Source organism: Pituophis catenifer, unplaced genomic scaffold (assembly GCF_029215685.1).
Source record: "Pituophis catenifer annectens isolate HBS135680 unplaced genomic scaffold, rPitCat1.0.hap2 SCAF_1, whole genome shotgun sequence".
Lineage (NCBI taxonomy): Eukaryota > Metazoa > Chordata > Lepidosauria > Squamata > Colubridae > Pituophis > Pituophis catenifer.
In genome coordinates, this window is record NW_027256881.1 from 46,002,782 (window position 1) to 46,013,341 (window position 10,560).

The 10,560-nt window shown below is 39.0% G+C and overlaps 1 protein-coding gene across 2 annotated transcripts in view; it reads right to left on the minus strand.

Moving 5' to 3' along the window:
- The window catches only part of INTS7 (integrator complex subunit 7), a 49,265-nt gene extending 38,926 nt beyond the window's left edge, over window positions 1-10,339 (minus strand). Inside the window, exons 1-8 of one of the 2 annotated variants that reach the window (XM_070948745.1) lie at window positions 10,217-10,339; window positions 8,501-8,540; window positions 7,698-7,827; window positions 6,476-6,622; window positions 6,066-6,203; window positions 4,760-4,806; window positions 753-952; window positions 29-151 (exon numbers count right to left, since the gene is read on the minus strand). In XM_070948745.1, coding sequence (XP_070804846.1) covers window positions 29-151; window positions 753-952; window positions 4,760-4,806; window positions 6,066-6,203; window positions 6,476-6,622; window positions 7,698-7,827; window positions 8,501-8,540; window positions 10,217-10,276 — 885 coding nt within the window. In that variant the 5' untranslated portion in view covers window positions 10,277-10,339. The remainder of the gene's footprint in view (window positions 1-28; window positions 152-752; window positions 953-4,759; window positions 4,807-6,065; window positions 6,204-6,475; window positions 6,623-7,697; window positions 7,828-8,500; window positions 8,541-10,216) is intronic. The other variant, XM_070948736.1, reaches the window with a different exon arrangement.
- Between the last annotated feature and the right edge of the window lie 221 nt (window positions 10,340-10,560).

Below are 10,560 nucleotides of genomic sequence, written 5' to 3' on the forward strand. Positions count from 1 at the left end.
ATTACAAAACATGATGCTGTTTATATACCTCAATATTCTCATTGTTCCAAGAATGTGGCGTTTTTTTTGCAAGCAGCTTTAAATCTTGGATAGCAAGCCTCTTTACAGCCTCTCTTCGGTCATTCTTCATGTACTGCAGTAAGAGTTCTATCTGTAAAAAAAGATTTTAAAATGAAATTTCATTTCATTGGATTTCTTAAGATAATTGCAAGTACAAGCAACTTCCCTTTTTGGAACTCTCCATTTTTTTATTTTTATTTTTTTGTTGTAATTTTATAATGTTGTTTTACACTATATATTTACATTTTTATTTTTTTTAATGTGAAATTATTTGGTTTTTAATGTTTTATTTTACAGTGGTACTTGTTAATTGGTTCTGGGAGACGTGATAAGTACTAAAAACGATGAGTACCAAACAAACCACATGACTCAACACGTGACCCTTTGTTTCAGCTGGAAAGAGTAGCGAGTCACAAGGCAACCAACACCAACATGTTCTAGTTTGCACATCAAGTACCAAAAAAATGGCAAGAATCGGGACAAAATTTTTGCATCAAATTGCATTGAGTATGAAATTGAATGAGTTTTACAGCGGTTGAGTACCGATGTACCAATGTATTGATTAAACTGTATGCCATCCAGAACCCTAAAATTTCTTCAACTTACCTAGGATAAGTTCACTTATTTTGTGCATCTAAAAATGACGTGCTTTCAAAAGAAAAAACAAATCAGCAAAAAAATAATGGGATTACCTGCTTGGGGATATCAACCAGAGAAGAGGCAGCAAGCAAGGTAAATGTGTGCAAAGTCACAATGACCATCTTAGTAGATGGATAGGATGTCACCAATTGTTGGAGCAGCTGTCGTGCACTGGAAGCCAGGCTGGCATCATGGTGCATATGCTGCAGAATGGGAATCAGCTTCAGTTTCAAGTCTACCGGAGTGGCTAAACCTGTTTAAAATAAAATAGCTTTCTGAATAAACCATAATCAAATTGGGGGAAGGTGCCTGTAGAGGTGTTACAGGACATGTCAAAAACATTAGAAATGTGGGTGGTGCTATTATTACCGGATTGCAGCTACAGGGCAAAGACTATGCAGTTCAATTTTTCAGCCCACCGCTTCCACTGAAATTAGGACTGTAGGGGTGAAACAATAGGTATTCAAGGACACGGCCTACACTGTTGCTTGTATCAACAGCGCACAATGTATACATATTTTGATATATATAAAACAATAATAATGGGTAATATAAACACCTATTCTAAAATGAGTTGGCAGAGTCAGCCGCTCAGAAAGGAATATGTTAGGGTTAAAACAAAATATTCTATCTTCTATGCTCCCAAGAAATTCAAATGAGAAAGCATTCCTCCTTGGATGCCCTCAGGCTGTGTTCATATTTAGATACAAGCTGAAGTTACCACATTCCCACTGTAAGACTACCCAATAATTATTTTACTGATAAGCAAGTTAAGACACAAGCCTTCAAATAAACGTAGTATCCACACAACTTACTATTCCCCCATGTGGTGTTAGAAACGGATAATTTTATCTGTAATTTATTGAAAGAAGCCAGCTTCATAAGCCATACTTTGAAGTTTAAAATGAATTCCTGTTCGCTCAGATGAAGTAAGAAGCTTGCTTAATCAAAAATGGATAATTTTTTCCTCATAGCCATACTGGAGGAAAAGTGAGCATGTGGAAGGTAATTTTCGTTGTAAATGACTTGTGGCATCTGAATCATATTGGAATCTTCTTCTTTCTCTAGGTCATGAAACTAACTTTTGAAGCATTAATAAATACGGTTAGGTTATTGATTATTTAGTTTAAAAAAAAGGGATATTATGTTTAAATGTGAATATATGTAAAAGATTTGAGCTAAGAGACATAATGATGGGGGGGAAGGAAAGGGGTAACTGAACTGAATAAATGTTAAATTAGGACTTATTGTATAGTCTTATAGTGGAAGTATGTTCTGAAATGTTATATCGCATGGGGGGTAGTAAAAGGGTAGATTATGAGTGGAAATCGTTAAATTGGGAGATATAATAACATTATTAAGTTAAATTAGGAGTTATTAGATAATGTTATAATAGAATGTCACTTTGAAATGTATATTATAGTATAGTATAAGGGGGATATGATAATTTTATTAGAAAGAAAGGGTCAGCATATGGAGATGGAGTAAGTGGATGGTAAAGTATGATATAATCTGTTATGAATTTGGGTTTTATTATGAAGAAGTCAAAGGGGAAGGGGAGGGGGAGGGGGGTTAGGGTGGAGAGGGGGGGGGAAAAGGGGGAAAAATTTGTATTTGAAAAACTTTTTCAATAAAAAAAAAATAAATACGGTTCTAAAAAGGATTTCTACTATACTACAGTATTTCCCCGAAACTAAGACATGTCCGGATAATAAGCCCAATTGGGCTTTCGAGCGCATGCGCTAAAGTCCCCCCCAAAGCCCCTCCCCCCAAAAATGAGCCCCCCAAAATACTTAAGACGCATGCGCGGGGGGGGAAAGGGAGGGGGAACATCAGAGCCACTGCCGCCCGTGATCAGCAGGCCAGATTCAGTGAGCCTGACGCACCGCTGCACTCGGGAGGAGAGAGAGGAGGTGCTGCGAGAGCGCCCATTTCTCACATTCTTCTCCTCCCGGGTGGCGGCTGCGCGTTCAGCTCCCCAAATCTGGCTTGCAATCTCAGCCAGCGAGGGGGAGCGGCAGATGGAGAGGGGTGGGGCGGTGGAGAAGTAAGAATTCTGCCGCTCGCCGAAACCCCAGATCTCCTGTTTGCCCTGCAGGCTCTTCATGAAGAAGGCAATCGAGCCAGTCCATGGCTTTTGCAATCCAAGCCAGCGCTTCTTCTCCTGCTCCCCTTTCCTCCCCCCCCCCCGGAGCGGTGTGTAACTTGAGAACTAGCACCTTGGATTCTCTCTTTTAAACTCTTCCTGGCCATTCTTTTGTTTTCTGCTTTGGTTCCAGGAGCTGCAAACAACCCCCGTCCCACCCCATCCCTTTGGCAAGGCTGGCCAGTTGACCCTCGGGGCAGAGACCCCCACCCCGGCCCCCTTGGCCACTTTGAGAGCAGCGGTGCAAGCCCAACCCAGCCCAGTCCAGCCAGCCTCCTTGGTTGGCAGCCGGGGAAGTGAGGTGGGGGGAGAGAAGGTCCAAGAAGATCCCCGGGCTGCCCCGCCATGCTTCTCCTGCCCCCTTGCCCTCCTTTCACACACAAAGCCAATTGCACTAATCTTGCTTGCGTACAGGCTTACCAGAAACTCCGCCTCCTTCCCGCTTCGTGCTCCGGAGCCTTTCTCGTCCAGGATGCAGCGGAGCCTGGCAGAGCAGGCCGGAGAGGCACCAGCTGATGTCAGCTGTGGCCAAGCCTGAGAAGTTACATGTTGTTGGCCTTCATGCCCTGCACCAGGTGAGACCCGCTCACTTCCTTTTTGACCTGTTCCGCACCGGGCATTGCCTCGACTTGGGAGTCGGACTTGGGACCCTCCTCCAGGGAGTCCTTCCACCCAACCGAGCCCTGCCAACTTTATGGGAGGGGGGATGGTGGAAGAAAAAAAAGTTTCCGGACATTGGGGAGCTGCCACAATTGCTAGAGGCAGCGGCCTGAGCGGCACCGGCAGAGCAGCTGGTTGGCACTCCAACACCAGTCCCCATCTTGGGGGCCGAGGTTTTGAGGTTCTGCACCTCAAAAATAATAAGACCCCCGATAATAAGGCCAAGGCCATATTTTGGGGGTCAAAAGAAAATAAGATCCTGTCTTATTTTCGGGGAAACACAGTATATACCCAACTAGGTGATGAGAAGGTTTGTGAACCCTTCAGAACTATCAGTAAGCAAAGACACTATAACCAACAATATCCTTACTGACATAAAATACTCCAAGTTGATGTGTGGGGTTCTGCAACAGATACAGGAAACATTTTGTTGAAACACTCAGCAAAAGGAGGTGCCACCAGTTACTAAATCTAAAGAAGTGTTTTCTAGTAAAAATGCTAGCTCAGTGAAGATTATTATAGATGCTAATTAAGATATGGTACAGGATACCATTTCATATGTTCTTTGTTTAACCAGAAATTACCAGTTAACAGGATTTAGGTGAAGCTATGAACAAAGGCAGCACTGCAGTTTATATTTATAGTTTAAGGGGTTCACAAACTTTCCATCACTATTATTGTCAACTTTGGCTGATTTTAAAAGACTAGCAAGGTTCAGTTATAGGTTACTGAAAAGTTATAAAGACTTTCCAGAAGAAGGCAATGCCAAACTATTTCTGTTATGGCCAAGAAAACTACTTGGATGTGTCCATAAAGCCATCAGGAATTTGGCTCAGGTTTTGTATTTTTATACATTAGAAATAAAATAGAATTTCTTTTAATTATAAGGAATCTTTACAAACTAGCACATTTATTAACATTTTATTCATTAATAATTTTATTAATTTATTTAATCTGAAAAGATGCTATCAAATTCCTGATTTTGTTGCCATAAACTAATATAGATGTCCTTTCACAATATCTACAATGAGATGTTTTCTTGAAATACCAACCTCAGAAATACTTTGTGTTGCATTCAAAGAAAATCCAGATATATGATTAAAGTGGGCAAAACCTTTACCCAGCAAACCCTCGCCCCTTTGATTAAGCTGGCATTTCCAAAATTTTAGTTCAAATTGAAATATACCACTTTTTAAAAACACTCTCAAAGGCACATATATAAATATACAAGGAGAAAATCCAAAGGGCATATACCTTGAATCATTTCACTTATTTTGTTACATATTCCTCCTGCAAAATCTCTGTGAAGAAAGAAAAGTATAATGAATCAAAATAAGAATAAACTGTGAAAATTGTGACAGCATCATATTTTCTTTTGCAGCATACTATTAGAACTGATATTATCAGATTAAAGTTTGTATGTTTCTTTATAAACAAAATCGGTGTACATAAAACAATGAATACATCAAGGACACCAAAGAAAACATGTAAGTCAACCATACCAAACTGTTGCATGAACTAGACTTTGCATGTAGTTTTCCTACATTAAGCCTTAAAAAATAAAGTAGCTGACTATTTAGTTACATTATTCGTTCCATCTCCCTCTCTCTCCCTTTCTGCTTGATCTGGGGTAAAGATAGTCAGAGATTACCAAGCTCCCAAGAATGCTATACTATATTTCAAGATTTGTACTGCTGTCCCAAAGCAGAGTTAAATGACTGTTGCCATTAGTGGTTTTCAGCGTTCAAAAAAACTACAACTTCATAGTTGTACAGTACAAACTAATATGAACTATACACATCTCTAAACATCAGTAAGAACTAGTGTTGTGCAACTGATAAGAAATTAATAAAGCATTTCTATTCCTGATGTTTGAAATATGTTTCACAAAATTTTGTGGGCTTTAGTTCTAAATAAGAATACTATTTCAGTCAAAGCGACAAAGTTACTGGTTTATATCTTGTTCATTTCCTACACGTGACTCAATCTTAATTAGCAGTGTAATATATAATACATTATTTTAATTACAAAACAACCTAAAAACAAAGCACCGGTGAGATATATTCTTTTAGTCTTCCCCTGCCACTCCTCTAAATTACGGCAGAACGCAGCAGTGAAAGATCAATACTGGCTTCCCCATTGATTTTGCTTCTCAGAAGGTTGTAAAAGGTGATCACATGACCTTAGGACACAGCAACTGTCATAAATATGAGTCAGTTACCAAGCATCTGAATTTTGATCATGTGACTGTGGGGATACTGCAATGGTCATAGATGTGAAAAACAGTCAAGTCACTTTTTTCAGTGCCGTTGTAACTTTGAACTATCATTAAATGAACTGTTCTAAGCCTAGAGCTACCTGTACTGACATTTTTGCAAAAGTTGCTAAACTTTATTTTATTTTATTGCTTATGTTTCATATCTCTAATCATCCATCTCCCTCATAGAAAATGAAAAGAAAATGAATAAGAAAATAATGTAAGAAAAAGTCTATCAAGATATCAAGGATTAATTGCTTGCTAACTTGGGAACAAGGAACACATCCCAGGTGTTGTTCTTACTTGGACTGGGCAGAAAAATTGGCTGCAGCAAAAATGGCAGCTTCAACTTCAACGTTGTCATGCGAGTCAAGGCTTTGGCGAATACTGTGATGTGCATTCTTCCTCTCAGGGATAATGGAAGCCATACTGCCTAGCATCCTGGAGAATAAAACAGAAGAATTCAGTGTAAAACCTTCATAAGCACTACTGGGGAAAAGTATTTTTCTTAATCCTATCTTAATTTTAAAGTTGATTTTTATATCTTGTTTTATTTATCAATTATACATTGCACACTGGCTAGAACATCTCTTTGAGGGAGACAGGTGGTTTAGAAAGAAAGAAAGAAAGAAAGAAAGAATGAATGAATGAATGAATGAATGAATGAATGAATGGGCAGTATCTGGGCAGCCTTCCTTGATAAACAGGCATACCTTAATGTGATTGCTCGAGCAACTGGATCATTGCTATGAATAACTGAGAAAATTCTTTTCACAAATTCATCGACGTTCAGGATCTTTTCCAAGTGCTTCTCACTTTGCTGGGTCACTTTCAGAACACACAGCCTCAGGAAGTTGTTACTGTTTTTAAAAATATATTTAATGTGTTTAATTGATGATAATTGTACTGCTCCTTCCCTGATCAATTCCAAAGTATTAGCAAACATAATGAAAGTGTGTACATCAAATAAAACAGTTTCAGAATTAAATATATTTAAAAATAGTCAAAATTGCAAATTTCCCAACGAAGAAATTCTGTACAATAAAGAAGGTGGCTTTCTTTAGTTGCAAACAGTTTCTTCCTAGCCCTATTCAAAGAATAATACAGAGGTCCATGAAACATAGAACAGGACCTCCATTGATAATTTTACAAAGAATTTATTTTTCTTTTAATGACTCTGTAATCTCTTACATCGGGGTAGAGTTGGGATAACTGAATAGAGCTGAGTGTTTACTGATGCCTTTCCTGTCGCCAATGCAGAGTTCGCTGCAGATATTTTCTCATTGCTCCCAAAGAGAAAAATTATCTACTGCTACCTAGGATCGAACTCACAGCCTCCTAATTGTGAGGCAAGAGCTCCACCTCTAGGCCACTGCACCACTCATAATTTTACAAAGAATACAAGACTTAAAATGAAGAAGCTGATCTTCCAGCAATCCTGACTCCAAAGTAGCTGAGAAAAGATCACCAGAGGTCAAATAGAAAACAATGCAGTTACTAGGGTACTAAAACTGCACACCAGAACAACTAGACACAAGAACAGTTTTTTCCAGAACGCCATCACTCTGCTAAACAAATAATTCCCTCAACACTGTCAAACTATTTACTAAGTCTGCACTACTATTAATCTTCTCATCTTCTCATATTCCCATCACCCATCTCCTCCCACTTATGACTGTATGACTGTAACTTTGTTGCTTGTATCCTTACGATTTACATTGATATTGTTTCCTGATTGCTTATTTGTACTCTATGACTATCATTAAGTGTTGTACCTTATGATTCTTGACGAACCTATTTTTTCTTTTATGTACACTGAGAGCATATGCACCAAGACAAATTCCTTGTGTGTCCAATCACACTTGGCCAATAAAAAAAAAATTCTATTCTATTCTATTCTTCTATTCTATTAAAAAACAAAAAATATTCACTCACCCAACTCTGAAAACATCAGCTAGCTTTAAAAATGCTGAATTAATTAAAATTGGGAATGGATATTTCTGAAAGAGTCTTGGAAAACGGACAACAGCCTCACATTGTTCTCCCAACTTGCCAGATCGAAGACCTATGACAAATAATAGCACAGCACAATGCTAGTCTACAGAATCAACAACAAAAATCCCAAAAGAATCATACAATGATAAAGTGTTCAAAAACATTTTTCTAAAGGACAACATATATCACTTGATCATGTACTAAATTTATAAAGCAATATGTTCATTTATTTTAAAAATTCCACATAATGCAGTTCATTCACTGAAGAACCATGCATAGGACACAATTTTCAGCCCCATCTTCCCTGGAGAAGCCCTATGGGTGAAAATAATATATCAGAAAGATCCTTCTGATCCTTCTGCCTGCTCCTCCTAGAGAAGGCTAGAAATAGAAATCCGATGTTTCTCCATCTGCTCCCAACTGGATTATTGTCATGATGCAGAAATAATTCAAACAACAAAATTGCCTCTTAAGCCACTGTGTAGCTGTATCGTTGTGATCACTTTATTCTAGTTGGTGAACATGTATATTGTTGTTTGCTCTTTATCCTGCTAGTGTATTAATATTTACTAATACTGCTAGTGTATTAATATTGGCTCTGGATTTTAGTCCAGCACAGGAGCATCTTCAGGGAGAGTGTAAATGTGAAGGTCAAAACCTATATAACTACAAATCACTGCATATCAAAAGGGATGGAGCAATCACAACGCCATGCCTGGCACCTTGCAGATTTTGACCCCCACCCCACCCTTCCCTCAGCTTATGTTGCTGCTCCAGTGCATCCTGGGAATGAGAACGAGAGGGAGAGAAAAAAAAAAAAGAGAGAGAGAGAGAGAGAGAGAGAGAGAGAGAGAGAGAGAGAGAGAAAGAAAGAGAAAGAGAAAGAGAGAATTAGAATTAAATGTTCCTAATGAAATGATTTTGATAGTAGTTGGATAAGCACTGACCACATATGGAAACCTTGGGCTAGATATCTGAAAACTGTCCTTTTTATTGTTTATACTTGTGATGAAGGGGGAAATTATTTACTTATACATTTTTTTCTTTCCTTTACTATATTATTATTTTCTTTCCTCTTTTTTGCCTGCACTTCCTATTCTTCTTTTTCCTAGTTTGTATTGGTTTTTTAATGGAATGTTTAATAAAATTATTTTACAAAGCAAACTATCCTGTTTATATTCTGCTTTATTTTAAAGCTTGCAGCTTAAGAATTTTAAGAGTGATGTTATACCTTTAAAGGAGCAGCTTATAAACAGAAAAAAGAACACAAATCCATAATTCTAACACTGAGCAGTGATCTTTTCTGCTACTCTCCAGTGCTCAAAAAATCCTTTAACTCTTTGTATAATGATCAATTCAAGTTTTTAGTCTTTAGCTCAAAGGTCAAAAATGTATTAAATCTTTGTTATCCACGTAACCAAAGTAGAGCTGGCAAGAAATGGTGTGATAAATTAACCATTGCATCCAGATTTATTTATGTAAAACATTTGCAAATTCCTCCCTTCCTTCTGCCACCTGCTACTCAAGCAGGAGCTGTAAACTTAGTATTGTAGTCAACATTTGTCTGCTTATATTGTTACAAAAGAGCCTTGGTAGTACAGTGGTCTAAGGCACCCTGTTATTAAGCTGGTTATTAAGACCAGCTGCCTGCAATTACTGCAGGTTCGAATCTCACCAAGGCTCAAGGTTGACTCAGCCTTCCATCCTTTCTAAGGTAGGTAAATTGAGGACCCAGTTTGTGGGGGCAATAAGCTGACTTTGTATAAATATACAAAAGGATGAAGGCTATTGCTGAGCACATTGTAAGCCGCCCTGAGTCTCCGGAGAAGGGCGGCATATAAATCAAATAAATAAAAAAAAAAAAGATGGGGTGGAGAGTGTAAGCACCTCTTGTGGTTAAAAAAGGGGAGGCCCAGACCCTTCCCATCATTTGCACTTGCTTAATTTTATCCAAGCATAGATTATGCATTTCAAGTTATGTATTCAGAGGCCCAATGGGATTTAATCTAAATTCCTTCACAGCACGGGGGAGGATTACTTGACTCAATAGGCTCATGCTGCTCTTTGGTAAAACAGATGTGACAATGACATTTGCACCACACAGGATAGCCGTTGGCTGAGATAATTAAATAACTGGGGACGATCAAACAGGTTGGAAAAACTGGGAATTGCCTTGGAATGATGGGAATTGAAGCGACGAGGAACGCTAAGGTGCGGGAGTTGACAGAGAAACTGGTGGCATCTTAAAATACACAATAAAACTGGCGATTTTAAGAAATCACAAGGCTTCCGCTCCAACCTAAAGCAACTTCATCCTTCTGCAAAGCTGCCCCAACACTTCGGTTGCACTCAAAGCCAAACGAGGAGGGACTTCCTTTATTAAGTGCTAGGGTAGTACATTACCCGCGCATGCGCACATGTTGCCACGGGGGCTTTCCCCCCCACCCCTCCCGACTTACCTTTATCCAGTTCCATGAGTGCGGAATTGGCATCCAGTTCCTGCTCCCCATAGCCGGCATCGGCGAGGAAGGATTTGGAAACGGAAGCCATTCCCCGTTATAAAAGGAGTTTCTGAAAGGAATCTTAGAATGACGCTTTATTATTTTTATTTTACACAGACACGAAAGCAAAGTCTTAACGCTCTCTCTTTCCCGTTTCCAACATTAATTATCTGCGCCTGTGCACAAGCTCCAGGTTTAGGCACCTGCGCAGTCGCGCTGCCGCCCCTGCCACCACGCGGATTATTACTCTTTCCGGAAGATCGGCTATCTATCGCAACCAGTGGGAAAGTTGTTACGCATGC